Genomic DNA, 18,430 nt, shown 5'->3' with positions numbered 1-18,430 from the left:
CAGGACCCCAGCCATTTCCTCCCCAGCTCCCTCTCTGGCTCAGGCTCAGGACCTTTAGACTGGTGAAGGGTTAATCTGAAGCAGCCTGGAAAGCAAAGGGCAGGCTGGGCTTCCTTCGCTGACTGGCATCTCTTCTTCACTGGTTGTCCCTGCCTGCCCTTCCCCCAGGTGTATTTCCAGACTGGGGATTAACAGTAACTTCTTTTGGTTCCCTCAGAGTGACCCCATTTGGTGTCAGCCTTTATTATTATTATCATTATTATTGTTGTTGATTTGTCTGTTTTGAGGTGTGCTTGTGGCCTTGGGGCTAGCCATTTTAATCTTGTGGGAGAGCCCATGAGCAGGCGGAAGACTCTACCGTGGACACAGGGGTTGTGCTGTGAAGGCACTCTGCCATTCTCCCAGGGGCTTGGCAAATTTGTTTGGGGACTACTTCACCCCAGCCCTCGAAACAGAGGGGACGTGACCTCACTCTTAGTTCTGGGCATGACCTTGGGCACGTTGCTGACTGCCCTCTCTGGCCTTGGTTTCCTCACCAGGACACAAAGGAGGTGTCCTCCAGTCCTGCCACAGGCCCGTTGAATGCTGATCTAATGTCTCTGCTGGCTTTGAGCACTTGGAGCAGTGACAGTAGAGAACTTGGGAGAGGCTTCTCTCAGAAGATGCTGAAATGAACATGTTTGGTTTCAGTCCCCCATTGGTGGGCAGGTGGGCAGGCAGGAGGGCATTTGCCAGGCACCCTGTCCCTTGGCCAGGCCTGCTGCTCACGGTCTCTGTGTTCCCACCCCCAGGGGCAGGCTTCTGCATGGACGGCACTTTACATATAAAAGTATCACAGGTGACATGGCCATCACATTCGTTTCCACGGGAGTGGAAGGCGCCTTTGCCACTGAGGAGCACCCTTATGCAGCCCATGGACCCTGGTTACAAGTGAGAAGGCTCATTTTCTTCTCCCTACCTTCTTTCCGTGGGCTCTTCCCACACCCGCCTCCTCCCTCTCCTCCCTAGGCAGCTCTTGGTGGCTCCCTTCCAGAGGGGCTGGTTACGGGAAGCCATGTGGAGTGTGGATGCTGCTGCCTGTCCCATCAGCTCTAGGAGCACTTCCTGGCCTCTCCCCCCATCACCTGAGACACCAGGGATAACTCTCTAGGCCCTGGCCATTGGTTTGCCATGGAAATCCGGGTCTGAGAGATGTGAGACTTTCTGCACCCTGGGTAGATCAAAGGCCAGGAAACCGAGGGTGCAACAGGATAGGAGGAAGGATGGAAGCCACTCTCAAGCGGCTCTGTGGAAATCCCACCAGAATTCCTAGAAAATGGGTGTGTGGACCTGGCCTGGAGCTGGGATGGGCAGGCCTCAGCAGACAGAGCCTCCCCACTCCCTTCATCTAATGGCTGTCCTATTCCTCCTAATGGAAACCCAGCTTTTCGGCACAGAAACCTGCTGGCTTGTCCAGAACACTTTGTCCTTCCTTTGCTCTTCTGGCTGGAGCACAGCTTCAGAGCCACTGCCAAGTGGGGTGCTGGGGCCTGAGAGCCACAGGCCTCCTTCCAGCCCCCACCCTGTCCCAGGTCTCTAGCGGGTACTTGGCTGGTCTGGCACACTCCCAGATGTATTAGGGGAACAACATCCTTTTTTCTTTGTTTGTTGGGAGTATGAGAGGAAGAACATTCTACCTTACCTCTCTCAGGAGTATCAAGAAAGAGGATCTGACCCTAATCCAGAAATTGACTGTGCCTTGTTTGTGGTGTATGGAGGGATGGCTATAGTAGAGGGGAAGGGAATTATGTTGGTTTTGTGGGTTTAACCCAGTCTGGGGGGTCTGTGAAGCATACTTACTGGTAATGTGTGTGTGTGTGAGAGAGAGAGAGAGAGAAAGAGAGAAAGAGAGAGGGCTTTTAGCTGAATTTCTCCTCCTTCAGGCCTCTCCCCCCCCCCAATACTAACCCTTAATTAAAGCAAACAGCAAACAAAGGACGCCAACCACACTCCTCAGACTAAGCGACGTAGAAATGGAAGCTAGTGCTTTAGGAATATTGTGTTCCATAAATTATCTTGCCTTTTTCCACTGTTGTTATTACATTGTTTCATAACAAAATTACTTTGAACCATAAAGTTATAAATACATTTTAAAAGTCCCACTTGGTAACATTAGATTTCTGTCCATGTGGTGTTGGTAGTTACTGTAGCAAAAGCTCTGAAGCTCTAACATTCAAAACTAGCCCCACACAAGTGGAAAGGGCCTCCCCACCACCCGCAGCTATGTCCCAGGAAAGCCAGGCTGCCTCTGTGGAGAGGAGGAGGGCTACCTCCTAGCTGGGCAGAGCTGGTAAGGAAGGGGGAGGTGGGGACCCAGCGGGAGAACCCAGCATCTCCTGAGAGTCGAGAGTTTCCAGTAGGTGACTGTGCTTACAGGTCTCAGAAGTGTCCCCAGATAGCATTTGTGTGTATTGAAGGTTCAAGTACATGTTCTTGAGAAAGTAGGGACCAGGGTCTCCCCAAACTCAAGAAGAAATCCCCCCCCCCAAGTTACATCTTACATCTTCACCGCTGAACCTGTCCTTGGAGTCTTGCCATCCTTGGAGCACCTTCCTACCCTGAGGAGGGGGTGGTCGACATGTCCATTCTCAGCAGCCCAGGAGCCCTGGCCCCCAGAGGACTCAGCAGATGTCATGTTGCCCCTCCATGCCCCCAGAGTTCTGAATCCAACCCCAGTCTCCAGCCCCTTATCCCAGGGCCACTGGCGTTGTGCTCCAGGCCCACTCCCCTCACCCTTGGGCAGCCCCTCAGGCTGCTGAAGCCCTGGGCAGGGCCCCTCCCAGCACTGTTGCCTGGGGAACCGGAGCGGTGGGAACCAGCCGCCGGCCTCTGCGTGTTTCAATAAAGTTGCTGTGCTGAGAGCTGCTTAATCAAAGGCCTGTGTTATGGGCTCATTAGTGTTGTCCACCACGGGCCAGCTCACAGGGGAGCTCCCAGGAAGGCTGGCTGGGGCCCCGCTCCCCAAGCATGCACCCTCACTCACCGAGGTGTTTCTCAGGCCCTTTCCAAGGAGTCCTGGGAAACCCTCTGCCTCTGCCCTCAGCCAGTCCTCAGCCACGGAGCCAACACCCACAACAGCCCTCCTCCCCTCCCCCAAAGCAGTCAGCACTTTTTGCTTCTGACTGCCAGCCCGCCTTCCCCTTTAGGGTCTTGCCACTGTGGTCACAGGCAGCTTCCTAGCTTGTGGGAACCTGGGCTTGTAATTACATGTGGGCCTCTAGGGCTCCCTCTGGGGCTGCTTGTCTCCCAGGAGTCTGCAGGACCTCTTGGAGGCCTGGGGTTAGGCTTGTCGCCAAGGAGGGGCCACTCTACTGGACCAAGAAGGGCCCCAGGCCCCTCTGGAGGGAGTCGCGCAACATGGAGGGGCCTGACCTCCCCCAGACCCTTGAAGAAATCTCTTGCTTATACTCCCAGGATCAGTGGTGTTTCCTTGGGCCCTGTGTACCAGGCCTGTTAGGGACAGAGGAGTAGGAAGGAGCTGAATGCAGCAGGCGCAAGAACATGAAGAGCTCCAGACTTCTGTTTCTTTGGCTTCTACCTGAACGCTCCCTGTTGATCCCCGCTGAATGGGGAGGGGCTGGGATGACTTTCTTACATCAGCCTCAACAGCTTTGGAAGCCCTCGCTCCTAGCCTTGGCACCTTGCTCTGGCTACCAGCCCGGGCCTGTTATCTCCTGGGGAAAAGGCATGGCAAAGACACCCCGCATGAGAGACAAGTGACAAAGGAGAGGCTGAGAGAAAAAGGCAGAAGATGAGGGAATCTGGGACCTCACTGGAGCATGTGGAGTGGCCCCAGACAGGCCTCCACACCCACCTTCTCCTGGTTCTGCTCCTCCCCTCCCCATCTCTCCAGCCCCAGGGAAACCCAGGCCCCAGCACACAGAAAGGCAGGGCCGGCTGCAACCCCAGGGTGAGCTCAGTGGACACTCCCTGCTTCCTGGAGGAGCTGGAGAGGCAGGAATCCCGCTCCAATTCTATAGGCTTCGCAGTTTCCAGAGGTCAACACCTCGATTCCATCTGTCCCACCATCTGCTGTTTTCGTCCTCGTGGAGACTGTAAAGCCTGTCAGCCAACTCCAGAGCTTTGCAGGAGGGTCCTCAGATCCTGGGGGAGGCCTGCCAGCACCCTCCCTTATACACCTTCCCCCAGCATTCCACATCCCAGTAGCTTTAATAAGCCTCTCTCCCTTGAGTCTGTCAACACTGGGCTGTTAGTCTTCTGAGCAGGAGCTCGGCCCAGAGCTGAGTCGTTCATCCGTCCCCAGCCAGGGTTGATCTGAAGTGGAAGAAGTCTGCCCCAGAGGTCACGTGGGGGTCACATCACCAAATATGAGAATATTTTTTTAAGCCCTGCAATGCTTTCTCAGCTGTGTGGTGTCTGACAGCTCACCCAGGTGGCGCCCCCTTCCCAGCCATTCCCCACCAGCCCTGATGGGAGGTTTCGGGCTTGGGAGAAGATGCCCAGCTCCGAGTGGGCTCACCACTCCAAGCCAAGTTTGGGAATCACTGCTGGGCTCTCGTCCTAGCCCAGTGGCTGACTCACCACCGTTCTCTGGACAAGTCCCCGCCTTCTCCTGTCCCCATCCACCCATCTGGATGTTGTGTGGAAGGCACTTAGCAGTCCCTGGCCCAGGCCCTGGGCAGTTCCTCTTCAGTGCCTCTACTGGTTCTCCTTCCACTGGGGAAGCTGGTCACAACCTGTTCTCCCCGGAGACCTTTGCTTGGGCTGTCACGAGACCTCATTGTCCGGGGGTACACCCAATTAGGGTTTAAATCCCTGGGGGAGAAGACTTTGATGGCCCGCTGTGCCCTCACCAGCCAGCAACCAGAGCAGGAGGAGGCCGAGCCTACTCCTGCCCCCCAAAGCCAACTCCTCACCACCCAATGAGAGCAGGAAGTGAGTGTGAGCCCCCACACCCCTGCCTCCGAGCCTGGGGGCTCTCCAAGTTGTTTTCTAGCTTTCATCCAGCCTGTTGGAGTCGGGGAGGGGGGGCACAGACCGGACTGCATCCTTGTCCTGCCTCCTCCTTGGCCATCGTGGGCGCCAGAGCAGCTCCTTGGCAGGCCCTACCCTGTAAACAACACATTTCCGCCTCTGAAAGAAGGAAAGAGAAGGAAAAAGAAAGCCAGACTTGTCGGGAAGCAAGAACAACGTGTCAACACGAAGAGCAAACAGGGCCCTGGACAAAGTGTGGATTGTCATATCGAGGGGAAGGAGTGGGCATTGTCATCGCTCTTTGCAGACACAGAAATAGTACCGACCACAGACACTGGCCTCAGGTCTGCAGCAGCACAGCAGAGCCTGCGCAGGGCGGGCACCACGGAAGAGCACTTGTCGGGTTCCTTCTGGAACTTGCGGGGGCCTGGGGAATTGGGAGACTGTTAACAGCCCTCCCTCATCACCAACCAACCAGGTTGTCCCTAATGCTTCTGTTGCAAGCACCTTGGAGAAGGCTGCTGGTCTGGATTCCACACCCCCTCTCTGACCAAGAGTGGAGGTTGGGGGTGGGGAGCAGGGGGCCACAGATTGGCCAATTAGATGGTGGTGAAGCTGCAGCCACCAGCTCACCCCTATTGGTTACGCCTGTGCCCAAAACCCCTTCCCCTGTGTGACCCTGAGTATTCCCAACCCCATGATCTCCTGGGGTGCCTCAAAAATGCAGATGCCTTGGCCTTGCCGGGGTATTCCAATTCAGAAGGTCTGAATGGCATCGCCATAGTTTCAAAAGCTGCCCAGGGGAGTTAGCTGTGGGCTGTTTGTGCACAAACGTAAGTGTTTTATGCCCAGCTCTTGGTGAGTGCAGACATTACTGAGTGCTATTGTCATTGTCCGTATTATTACCGTTATTTCTATTGCTGTTTTCTGGGCTAGAGTAGCTGTTGCCTTATGTATGCATTCACTAAGCTGGCCTGGAAATTTGCCTCGCTGTTCCCACTTGGACACCGTCTTTGGGCATGGTTTGCCTTCCTTTCCAGTTGGCCAACTTGGTTTTTGAGCAGCTGGGTGTGTGTGATGCTCAGGGTTCCAGCCCTCTTAGGCTGAGCAGGGTTGTTCCTCTTGAGGAGATGTGTGGCTGGCTGGGGTTGGGATGGCTGGTCTTCCAGGCCATTGGTCCTGGTCCCAAAAGTCACCTTCACCTCCCCCATCAGAAGAGAGAGGAGGGTTAGTCCTGAGTATACAAGGCTTCTGGAATTGAGGTATTTTCCCCAGACCGGAAAAGCGTGTCCTCTAGCACAATGAGGTCAGATCACCGTTCTGAAGTCCAGGAGCCTTGTCTCCTCTCAACGCCTGCGCCTCTGCAAAATGAAGGTGAGAATTCCCTCCCCTGCGGGACCGCTGTGAGGGCTCAGTGAAATGGCACCGCTCAAGGCCTTAGCCCAGCGCCCGGCGTGTGGAGGAGGCACTGCTGTGCTGGAGGTGGGGTCACCGTTACCACTGGCATCGTAACCATCCCGTTATTATTTGTGGCAGAGCCAGGCAGCCCCATGGGGACCCGGTGAGCTTCCAGCGCCTCAAGCCCCAGACTACACCGGCTTTTCCCACAGTTGCATCACAACGGCGCGTCTGTTGCTCCGGAGAGCGCCCAGGAGCTGCTCCGTCACCGTTGTCTATCTCCAGTGTCCTGTTGATAAGATCTGTTAACATTCTCAGCTCCAGGTCTGAAATATACAAAGAACAGGGCCTGTTTGTTCAATCCAAGCTTCTAAGGTTTAACTCCCAAAGGAAATTAAATTAGACGCCTGGAGCTATGACAGTCTGTCGTGTTTCTTTGCAGGGAATGTCACCCTTAATATCATGCAGATCTTGTGTATAATTTTCTCTGTTTAATTCTTTTAAAATAATGTGAGGTTTCCAGCAGGAACCAGCAAATCACCAAAAGTGAAAATTGAGGAGCAACCAGGGTTTGTCCCCTTTTCTGGTCTTGCCATCCCCTCCCCCAGCTGAGTATAAAACGAGTCACACACAGATGGTGCGCGCTGGTGGCCGTTCTGCTAACAGCCACCATAACACACCCTCTCTCCACCACCTATTCCAGACCTTTGTCAGAGGAAGTGGCTTAGGACTGAGCTCAGTGTTGGTGGGGCTGCCTTGCCCCTTGCTGAAAAACGGTGCTTCCGTGTCTCACTGGGTGGTCGCAGTTCCTGCGAGTCCTCCCCTCCATCTCAGCCCCAGCACTACAGTCCCAGGCCTATTTACCTTCCTGGCAGAAAGTCCCTCCCTCCAAATTATTTGTGGGTTAGAAATCAGTGCAGCCTGGTCCGGACTGGAGCCATTGTAATATAATTGGGTTTTAGGTATGCTTGTGTTTGTGCTAGCATTTGCAGAGATGGCAACAAGCCCCGGAAATGCCAAAAATATGAATGTGACTTTTGTACTACTCAAGCAGACTGGCGATAACTGGTAGGGAAACTCTGGACTGTTGGGGGGGGGGGCTGGGATAAGAGGAGGAGCCAGGGCTCTGGCAGTGGAAGACTGGGGTGTGATGGGGGAAGAGTCAGTGGAGTCTGGGAGAAGGGTCACCCAGTCCCACCTTGGGGCACTTGGAGGAAGAATGGTGGTGGGAGGAGCCACCTCGGGTGGGCATTTCCCTGGACTGACTTTGCCTGTCTAAATCTTGTCTCTGTCCTCACTGGAGGCCTGAGCTCCTCAAACAGAAAAAAACTTTGATGAGATGGGGGCCAGTGGTCAGAGCTATTTTGTTGCTGACTGCAGGCTTGCAGCCTGGAGAAGGAGACATCCTTTGGCTCCCTGTCAACCAAGAGAGGGTGTGTGTCCAGGGTGAGGGTGTACCGCTTTCATGCCTGGGTCCCTGGGGCCCCACCCAGGGCCGGGCCTAGCAGAGGGGATGGCCTCTGCCTAGGGAATGCTGTGGAATTGGATGGATCAGTGGGCAGATGAGCGGAAGAGTGAATAAAGGCATCAGTGCTGTAGGGGAAGAACCCCGGATATGGAAGCTGTACTTCAGGCCCTAGCTTAGAGTCTAGATAGGTCTGGGATATGGTCTTATCTCAGCCATTCCCAAGCCATGTGACCCTGGGCACATTACATAACCTGTCTGTGCCTCAGTTTCCTCATCTGGGAGGAGACTAAAGGAGATAAGATACAGGAGCACTCAGCACAGTGCCTGGTATGGGCTTCTCACTCCTTGCTCCCGCCTCCACCCCATCGACTTCCTTCCTTTGGCGTCCTCCGTCCTGTGCGGTCCCCAGCGGCCCTGCTTGTGCTCTTCTGCTCTTCTGTGCCGTCTCACGTCATCTCACAAGCTGACTGTGTTCCAGATACATACATGCACACACTCCTCTTACCAGAGTGGACAACTCCCAGGGGAAGCCTGAGGAGTATTTTCCCAAGTTCTTGAGCCCTATCCTTCTAGAGGGGTTTCCCTCAGAGGAGTCACTCTGGTGAATGGCCTTCACCCCATTGTCCTTCTTCCTCTGTGCCTCACCCAGGGCATTCAGAGTTTGCTGGAGGAGCAGAGCAGAGGCCGGTGGAGCCACGGCCTGGGCGTAGAGAAGGGTCTGGTGCCGAGGCCAGGAGGCTGCATGGGTCAGCACGGGGAGGAGAGGGGTGGAGGAAAGGGTCAGACTGGGAAGAGGAAGGACATCCTCAGCCTGGGCCCAGTGTGATGCAGGCCCGGTGTGAGCTGGTCCCGGCTCCGCAGAGCCAGCCCGAGCAGAGGAGCCAGTTGGGAAAATGGTGCATCAGGTTAAGGAAGGCCTGTGAGTATAGGGGTTATGCCGGCTGAATAGTGGGGCCAGGCTGTCCTGGACATCAAAGCATGAAGTGAGAAGGCATCAGACTAGAACAGCGACATGGGACAGCTGGGAGGTGACCTGGAGAAGTGGTTTCTCAAAGGAAGTTGTGAAAAACTCAGTGGCGGAATGAGGTCAGCAGGCCAGGGGTTTGGGAGCTTCCGGCTTGAGACACTGTGGATACTGCAGATGGAGACGGGACTTGAGAGCCCCCTTTCCATCTGTAAAATGAGAGAGAGTGGTGCACGGTCTCCAAATTCTCTAGCTCAGACATTCTTGGATGTACCTTCCAGGGCATTTCCAGATTCCAGACAAGGCCTGTATTCCAAATCCAAACAGATACCTTTTGTCCTACCAAGTCAAGAGTGGGGTGGGGGGGGAACATGGGAGCCAGCTGGGCACAGAGGATGCTGGCGATCGCTCTCCCCTAGCCGCCCACTTCTCTGCTGCATGCAGGAGGCCCAGAGCGCCCATGCCCATATCCCTTCTGGGGACCAGCACTACTCTCTTTCCAGACATCCCCACCTGGCTTCCCCATCGTCCTCTGACACCCTTCCTTCCCTGCCCTGGTGCCTGCGGTACTGCAGGCAGGTGGGGGTGGGGGGCGGGGAGAACGCCAGTCTGGGATAAGCCTCCAGCACTTTCCTCTGTCCCTAGAACAGGCTCACAGCTCCTCCGTGGCGAGAAGAAAGATCCATGGCTTGGCAGTTGGCAAAAAGACCGTATATTAAAAAATAATAATAAACGCTTGTCTTGTGCCTTCTTCCCAGATTCTGTTGACTGAAGAGTTTGTAGAGAAAATGTTGGAGGACTTAGAAGATTTGACTTCTCCAGAGGAAGTAAGCCTGTTTCATTCTAACAGCAGCTTCCAGTCTCCAGGAGCCCATGTGTGTCTTTCGGTCTGTCAGTCTCCGAAGTGTGGGGATGGGCTGGACAGGAGCCCCTGCAGATGTTATACAGCTCTGTTTCTGGCTCCCCACCACCCCCTGCCCCACCCCAGCTGTTGTAAGGACACCGGCAAATTGTCTGAACCAACGGCTCCTGAGAACCTCATGGAAGAGGCAGCCAGGGCTTTCGGCCTAGTAGTTCTTCCCCAGCCCCTGCTGTTCCCTGGCAGGTTCTGAACAGAAAGCCCACGCCTGCTGCCAGAGAACATTCCACTGGGGAGTTCTGGTGGGCCGTAAGGGACTCCTGCTCTCGCCTCAGGCCACCCAGGAGCCGGTCTCCTTCCTCACTTCTCCAGCCATGAGCTTTCCCCTCTTGGTCTGCCTCTTCCAGCCGGAGGAGCTGGCAGGCCAGGTGGGGGCTCGTGCCTTCCTTGGCTACTCATCTGGGGTACAGGAATGGAGCCCATAATCCCCTTTGTTTTTCTTCCTTGTTCCTGGCATCCTCATTTGCAGGGACTTACCTCATCCTGGAAAGTCCCTTCCCCTCCCCCGGCCTCCTACTAAGCAGCACCCCAGTGGGATCTGAGCCTTCCTGGCCTCAATGCCCCATAGGTTAGTGGAACATTAGCAACCTAGCCAGGCCTCTGGAGAGCTCTTCTGGGCCCTCCCCTGCCTGTGGCAGAGACAGACAGACCCTTCCATTGCCCTTTCTGCCGGGAAGTGTGTTTGGGAGAGAGCTCCTTCACCTCCCAGGGGCCAGCCTTCCAAGCCAGAGGGAGGCCACGCAGGAGCCAGCTTTTAGCCAGGCCTGGAGCATACAGCTGCCAGGGCTCCCAGGGCCACATCAGCCAGGACATGGTGGCCTCTGACATCCACCAGGTGGAGGAGAGTGCACAGGGTGAGCCTGTCCCGTCCAGGTCTCCAGGTGGACAGCAGCTCCTCAGAGCCTGAGGTCACCTCTGTCCTCTGGGATCTGGCTTGAGAAGTTAACTCATTTCTACATTCCAAAGTCACCAAGTACCCGGTCTGCGCCAGCCAGTCAACCCCCACAAGTCACTGGTCCCTGAGGCCTGGCTCCTATTCAGTCAGACCAGAGCCAGCTGCCCAAAAGTACTTCCGGAGAGGCCGTGTCACACTGGGATGGTGCTGCGCCAGACCGCTGCTTTGAACTTGGGTGTTGAAGAGGTAGGAGGGGGACAGTCCAGGCAGGAGGGACAGGAGCCAGGGGGAGCTTAGGAAAGTAGGTCACTAAAAATGACTTTTTTTTTTTTTTTTTTGCTTCTCTGTCCAGAGGCTGTCCCCACACCCAGCCCCACTCTCCGCTTTGGTCCCAGCTTGGACAAGGCCCCCATCGGAGGGAGGGAGAGGGGGCCAGCCAGGAAGTATCAGGCCTGTCCACTTCCAGCCTCAGCTCTAGGCAGTCTGAGGGCCCTGTTCTTCGCTCCTTTCCAGCCTGGCTTGACTCCTCACCCAGCCCTGGGACAGTAGGAGTCATAAAAGGCAGACCCTGCTTTCCAGTCAGTGTGCGTCTAGTGGCGTACCAGCGGTGTGCCAGACCACATGCAAGGTCCTTGAACACAGAGGAAGTAAGATCTATCAGCCTCTTTCCCCCACCCAAACAGAAGCCTGAGACACAGAACTGTCAGCCAATCAGTGATCACTGGACTGGGGTAGGAAGAGCCTGGGCTCTCCTTGGCCACCACTGGCGCCATGCTCGCTCAGGGTGGTAACCCTGGGAAACAGATGGGCTTGAACAAAGGGGAGCAGGATGGGGATGCACCAGGCCCAAGAAATCACCTCCAGCCACCCTTGTCGTGCTCTTCTCCTCCCACTGAGGCCAAGCCAGGGCCTCCTTCCCTTTGGACCCTTTGGCAAAGGCCACCGAGGGCGGGTTCCAGGTCCTTCTGCACCAGTCCCTGCAAGAGAAGCCATGGCAGGGACAGGACCACAGAGTTCCAGACCTCAAGCCACTTCCCTGTAGCATCTGCACCCTCCCTCCTGCCCCCCATCCCCCAGCCCCAGGGCCTCAGGGAGCAGATTCCTTACATGCTTGTGGCCGGAGGCAGAACCAAGGAAGTGAGCTGGAGGGAGGTCAGCACAGTCAAGAAAGAGTTAGAAAACATGCCTCCTCCAACCCCAGTTAATTATTGGCAGGGCAAGGGGAAAAGAGGGGTCACCGAACTCCAGCAGCTTAACCCCAGCCACCCACCTGGGAATAGCATTTGCGATTGGAGCCAGGCAACCGGGGCCTCTCTTGCCCCCAGCACCTGGGGGACAGGGCGTGGATGAGGGCCCTGGGCTCTTTTTAGGCGACCAGGAAAGAAGGCAGGGAGTTGTACTAACTGTGTGCACCCTGGTTCTGTGCTTGCTCCCTCCACAGTTCAAACTTCCCAAAGAGTACAGCTGGCCTGAAAAGAAGCTGAAAGTCTCCATTCTGCCCGACGTGGTGTTCGATAGTCCGCTGCACTAGCCTGGGCTGGGCCCTGCAGGGGCCAAGGGAGAGCCCAGCGGCTCCCCGGTGACTTCCAGCGTAACAACTGCGTAAATGCGATTCCCACAAATAAAAGGACGCGTGTGAGGAAGACTGCGCAGCCACCGCCCCTGCCTCAGCGGCAGCTCAGGGCCCTCAACCCCGCCGGCCAAGCCCCCTGGGCTGGGAGTGGGCAAATGCAAGCCTTCCCCTCCTGCTGCTGCCACAGGTGGTGGTTTGAGATGTGACTCTGGACCTTTGATGTGCCCTTAGGTGGAGACGGGCCTCCTTCTCACCTATCCCCTGCCTCGCAGCCCGGCAGGAGGGAGTGGAGTGGCCGGTGCGCACACGGCCCAGCTCTGCTGGGAGAAGCCTTTGCTAGGCCGGGTCCTCTGGCCACGGAACAGTTCCTCCGACCGTGTTTGGTTTTCTTCCTCCTTATTTTATTTTGTCGAAACCGGATGGTATTTTATTGGTCTTCAGAGATGTCCAGAAGCCGTGTATATAATGTTTTTTAAACAGAACTTTATTCCCAGATGAACTTTCTCATTCTCTCAGACGAGGGCCTCGGGAGCCACCACCAGAGAAGGTGCCGGGTTCGGTTCGCCTGCCAGCCCGGGGCCCCGGAGGAGCCAGCTTCGCAGAGAGGCTTTTCCCAGCCGGGCCTGGTGGAGCCTGGGGCAGGGGAGAGCGGAGCCATGCCCCCGTGCAGCCTTCAGCGCGGTAGCCAGCCGGGGCCAGGAGGAGGCGCCTCTGGTTCTCCAGCAGACTAGACCCCTGACAAAGTTCAAGGACCGCCAGGGTCTCAGAGACATGGTAGCCCCAGCCTCATCTTCCGGCCCTTGTCCACCAACCAGGCCTGCCTGAGAGGGGCTGAGGCCCAGCACCTCACCGACCATCCCCACCTGCCACTCCGGGCCTAGGTCTCCAGCTCTCTGCCCACTCCTGTCCCATTTCCTCCTGTCCTGGGCCTCGCAGCCTCCAGGCCGCAGGACTCTGGCTTATTAAAAATGGAAAAATCAGCCTCTACCATGTCCTTCACTTTGACTTTGCAAATACCGCCCTCTGCCGCCCTCATCCTCCCTGTGTCCATTCGTTTCTTGTCTTTCATCCCATTCCCCATACCATCCTCCGTGCCTCTTTTCCTGCATCCTGGTCTCTCCCAGTCCCTTGCCCCACTACTGCACATCTCCTGGTCTTCCTTCCAGAAATAGACCTATCTCTGGCCCATGGGTTTGGGGTTCCTCTTGGGTTGTCTCCTACTTCTGACCTGGAATCAGTAAGCCCCTTTCGTGCCCTCTCACCCCTGACTCTAGGGACTGCTATTTCAAGATCTCCCTTCAGGTCTTTCCAAAGCAAAGTCCTTTGGCCTGTCAGGGGCTTCGTAGGGCCACACACTGCCCTGTCTCCACCCGCCACGCACACGGGCACCACAACAGTGCCACAGGTGGCCAGTGGGGTGCAGGACGCTCTGATGAGAGATTCAGGCAAAGAGCTGCCTCCAGGGGTCATGAGGGCAGTGGCCAGCCTCTCCAGGGAACAAGATTTGGACTTCAGGATTTCCACTAGGCCCTGGCGGCTTCTCTGCACACGCCCTCAGGGCTACCCAGTTAACTCCATCAAACTCAGAGCTTCAAGGTGGATCAGCCCAGAATACCGGGGGAGAGAGGCTCCAGGGCTCCACCCATGAAGACGAAGCTGCTCTGGCCCTGATGTTGGCAGCAGCTGTGCCTTCTGCTCCAAGGACTTTTCCAAAAGGACATTTTCTGGCTGCCACCCACCACAGCAACCCTGCCTTTGAAGCTCTTGTCATCTAATGTTTCATGGCCGGAGAGGTGCCATTATCTTGTCTCCTTTCCCTGCCACCCTGGCCCACCTCTCCACACATTCTTTCTTTCTGGGGACCTGGCTCTGCCTGCCTGGTTTGGCTGATGGGGAGGAGGGTATTTTCTGAGCTAGGCTTTGTCATCAGTATGGGAGGTGGGCGGGAAGCAGGTGAGCTCTGAGACAGTGAGCCCATGAAGCCTGTGGCCCCTTCCTGCCTCATCATGTCAGGAACCTCCGAGGTCTGCCTGGGGCCAGGCCTCCATCTCCTTTCCCTATGTGCAGTGGCTCTGGAGGAGGAGCAGAGCGTCCACCATCTCTGACCAGGCCTTCCAGAGGTTTCTCTGAGAGGGGTCTCTCCACTGAGCTCCTGGCTGGTGAGAGGGGACCCTCACTGAGGACCAGGTGAGGCTGACCCTGTGGCGTGCCCAGCATAGCACTCGTCATACAGTGGGTACTCACTAAATGTACTGCTTCCTTCCCTCCCTGCAGTGCTTCAGGAGCCCTGACATAGTGAGTTGGGGTGGTAAGAAGTCTCCGTCCTAAATCTGCCTCTTCCTCGTGACTTCCTTGTGGCTGGCGCAGTCCCACCTCCTCCCTCCAGGTCCCTGTGGCTCAAGCTTCTGAGAGGAAGGGGGCCCCCCGTCCAGTGGGCCTGCCACGTACACACGGCAGACTCTTGGCCTCCTCAGGCCCAGTGCGGGCTGTGAGAGGACCGCCGAGCCAGCTGTCGTTCTGAGGGGTAGAGCGGCTCATGCGAGGTCTCAGGTCTGGCCATGGAGCTGGGGCCTCTTCTTGCCCTTCTCTTCCTAGGGCAGGGACGAGGAAGCCTTGGGGAGAGTCTAAAGGGCTAGAGCATTAAAAAAAAAAATGTATACAGGGTCTTGGGACTGGGTTTTGAGATTGAGTTGAGAGCAGGGAAAAAAACCCCGAAGGTTGGTGCCCCTATGGGGCAGACCAGTAGAGAATTCCCTTGACTGTATTTTTTTATCCAGTTGTCCCTCCTCTCTGGCTTCCAGGTCCTCCGTGCCAGGTGAGGTGCCTGGGTCCCTGTTATAAGTCAGGAGCCCTGTAGAAAGAGCCCTCCTTTTGTACAAGTACCTGAATGCTGCAATGAGCAGACTTTTGTAAAATTTTATATTAGTTTCCAATGTCGACGGTGACTCGGTTCCTGGGGGCTGCAGCCGGCCTGGGACTTTTGTAAGAATTTTTGGGTGACTCACTTAGATGTCGTTTCCTTCTTGCTCCCTCTTCCTCTGTGTAATCTAAGTGCATTAAACATATTTGCAGAAGTGCCTGGATCTTGTGCTCCTTTTTGGATGCCTGGAGTAAGGGAGAGGCAAGCCTGGGGCCCTGGCAGAGGGGGGGTTGGACTCAGCCGCTTAGAAGAAGCTGGGGTCGGGGAAGGCCCCCGAAGGCTGTTGTTGGGAGCGGAACGGGTGTCAAGGAGCAGGATCACGTAGCTGGTGACTCTCAGTCATGCAGAAATGACTTTGCAGACTCTCTTTCACTGGTCTTGAATTCTTCTAAGGTCCTGGGGGGGGGGGGGATAGGAGCAAGAAACAGGTCTGGGGAGGTGAGTGGGTAGGTCAAGACCCTCTTTCTTCCTCTTCTGCTCTCCTCTCACCAAAAAGCCCTTTCCCCTTGGGAAGGTGGGCCTTCTTTCCCTTCCAGCTCGGGTCAGGAGATGGCCACTCCCCTCGCCATCTAAATTCAACCTCCTGGGATGGACAGGCAGCCTCAGAGCCATCACACGCACTGGGTGATGCAGAAGCCAGCCCTCCCTTCCCGTGAGCCCCTCTGGGCCTGGTCTCGGTGAGGAGGTGCTGGATCCTCCCTCCCTGGATTGCTCAGCTGCCGTCTTTCCAGGGCCTGGCATGGCACAACAGAGCGCAGTCCCTGTGGGGAGAAGGCAACAGCCTGGGACCTTAAAGGCAGGCAGGAGGGGGTCTGCACCCAGACAGGGTTCCCAGAACCTGCAGGGCTGCTCTAAACCTTCCCACATTCTTTCCCTTCCTTCTAGGGCTGGTTGTCTGTCTTGGAGAATAGCAGGGCCTTTTCTCCTAGTCTGCGGGAAGGAGCTGTAGCACCCAGGGTGTTCTGATGGGGCTAGTGGCAGAAGTCCTGAGGGGATCACAAGAAGGGAGGGGGCGGGGGGCATCAGCTCTTGTGAAGGGACTCTGTCCCCTCTGAGAACCATCTGTATCTGGGGGACTTTCCCCAGGCAGAGGTCAGTACTCCTTTCCCCGTGACCTCCTACTGAACCGTGGCTGGCTCTTGGAGCCGTGGGGCAGGTCCCGTCTGGGGCCCTCAGTCACTCTGGCAGTCAGAGCAAGGGAGCTGGGAGGGCCTGGAGCCAGACTGACAATCACAGGGTGGCCCAGGCCACACCCCTTCCCCTTTTCTTTTCTCCTCGGAGATTGGGAGGTGGGGTGGAGGGGAGGGCTGATTATCTAATCCTCCTCATCTGACCAGCCTAGAAGGACCCAGGGTCAGAGTGAAGTTCCTGCCCTAGAGAGGGCGGGAACAGCAAGATCCTATGTTTAGGTGGTTCCAGGAGACAGGACTAGGCTGAGATTATTTCTGGAAAGAGGCTCCTGGGCAGATAGCAGAGACCCCACCCTTGATTTAGGGAGGGGAGAAATCTGCCATGTGATATGTAATGTCATCTCTAAAAGGCCTGTACATTCCTCCAGGCGTCTGCTCTGCCCCATGTGGGGTGGGAGGATGTCAGGGGCCCTAGGTGAGGGGGACCCACAGGCTCCAGAGCCATGGGGCTAGGAAGCCTAAGAGATTTACCAAACTGGCCTAACCAGAAGGAGAATGCAGCTGGAAGTGAGTCAGCCCAGGCTGCCAGGTGCTGAGGCAGCGGCAGGGCTGCAGCCGGAGGAGGTGGGGAGGCCAGGCTGGGGGTGAGGGAGTGCTGTGCCAGGCAGGAGAGTGGAGACATTTGTCCCAAGAATGCAGGGGGTGCAGGTCAGGATGTGGTCTGGGAGGGGCAACCCTCTCCAGGCCCCTTCTGTGGGGGCACCATGGGACTGACGCAGTGCCCTCTCCTCCTTAGTGCCCGGAACTCTTCGGGAGAGAGCTAAGGACAGGATGGGGGAAGGGGCAAGATGCCTGCTGGTGGGTGTCCACGGTCTGTGTTCATTCACTCCTTCTTTCAACAAACCCTTGCCAGGCCCTCTGCTATATGCTGGGAGACTGGACACAGGCCTGGCCTTAAGGAGTGTGTAGTGCAATGGGGAAAACAGACAAGGAAACAGTTGCAAGGAAGAGTCACAAAGGAGAAAGGCAGTCAGCCGCTTGCTGTCCTATCCTAACTCCACCGCTCGTCCGTGTGACTTTAGACAGGTTTCTTCATCTGCAAATGCATTCTCACTTCACAGCGTTTGTGCAAGGATTATATGAGAAAATACACACGAGATTCCTGGCACATAGTAACTGCTCAATTAGCATTAACCCTTTATTAAAGGGCTATGCTAGGGTACAGACATAGAAAATGTACCCAACCCAGTCTGGGAAAATTTAAAAAGGCTTCCTGAAAGAAGTGACATCTAAGTCAAAACTGAAGGATACTTAAGGATGAAGGGCAAAAAAAGAGGGGCTTTATTTTCAAAAGCCTTCCAGGCAGAGAGAACGAGCCCCAAAACTCTTTTTGGGATTTGTAGAGCTCAAATTGCCTAAGGTTTTAGGCGTTGAGCTTTCATTTGAGGACCATTCCCCTGCCTATTGGATGGAGAACATTCTGAAAGAGAGCAAGATTGGAGGCAAGGACCGGGCAGGGCTGGATTAAGGTAGAAGCAGTAGGGATGGAGAGAACGGAACTCATTCATTGATTCAACAAATATTTACTGAACACCTACTATGTGATAGGTCCCGTTCTAGGCACCAGAGATGCATTATTAAAGAAAATTCCTCCTTTCACAGATCTTATATTTTAGTGATGGGAGATAATATTTGTATAGAATAGAATACATAGTACATGAATATACGTACTACAGAGACAACATAAAGCAGAGGAGAAGAGATAGGGCTGGAGTGGGGTGTGTTTTTAACTACAGAGGTCAGGGAAGGCCTTGCTGCATATGTGGCATTTGAGCAAAGGATCTCAGTGACAGAAAGAAGTGTGTCATAGGGACATCTGGAGGAAGAATGGTCTAGGCAAAATGAAGAACACTGCAAAGAGCCTGGGGGTAGGGGAGACACTCTGGGTGTACTTGAGGAACAAAAGAGGAAGCCAGTGTGTTGGAGCAGAATGAAAGAAGGGGAATAACAGGAGATTACATATACAGAGGGCAGCTTGTGTAGGACCTTGCAGGCAATTATAAAACTTTGGCTTTTATTCTGGTCGAAGTGGGAAGCCATTAGGAGATTTTGAGCAGAAGAGTGACACAATCTGACATATATATATATATATATATATATATACACACACACACACATACATACATACT

The 18,430-nt window shown here is 55.4% G+C and overlaps 1 protein-coding gene across 4 annotated transcripts in view; it reads left to right on the top strand.

The window, feature by feature from the left end:
• SUFU (SUFU negative regulator of hedgehog signaling) overlaps positions 1-15,265 on the top strand; it is a 113,337-nt gene extending 98,072 nt beyond the window's left edge. For 2 of the 4 annotated variants that reach the window (XM_040624123.1, XM_008686540.2), the window contains exons 10-12: positions 792-930; positions 9,563-9,631; positions 12,060-15,265. In XM_040624123.1, the coding sequence (XP_040480057.1) occupies positions 792-930; positions 9,563-9,631; positions 12,060-12,149 (298 nt within the window). In that variant the 3' untranslated portion in view covers positions 12,150-15,265. Of the gene's footprint in view, positions 1-791; positions 931-6,510; positions 6,789-9,562; positions 9,632-12,059 lie in introns of those variants that run through there. The other 2 variants (XR_005833180.1, XM_040624122.1) reach the window with 2 other exon arrangements.
• Positions 15,266-18,430: the final 3,165 nt, after the last annotated feature.

The sequence above is a fragment of the Ursus maritimus genome, unplaced genomic scaffold, assembly GCF_017311325.1.
Source record: "Ursus maritimus isolate PB19 unplaced genomic scaffold, ASM1731132v1 scaffold_7, whole genome shotgun sequence".
NCBI classification, from domain to species: domain Eukaryota; kingdom Metazoa; phylum Chordata; class Mammalia; order Carnivora; family Ursidae; genus Ursus; species Ursus maritimus.
Note: the sequence above shows the minus strand (reverse complement) of the source record. Positions and strands in the feature narration are given on the sequence as shown.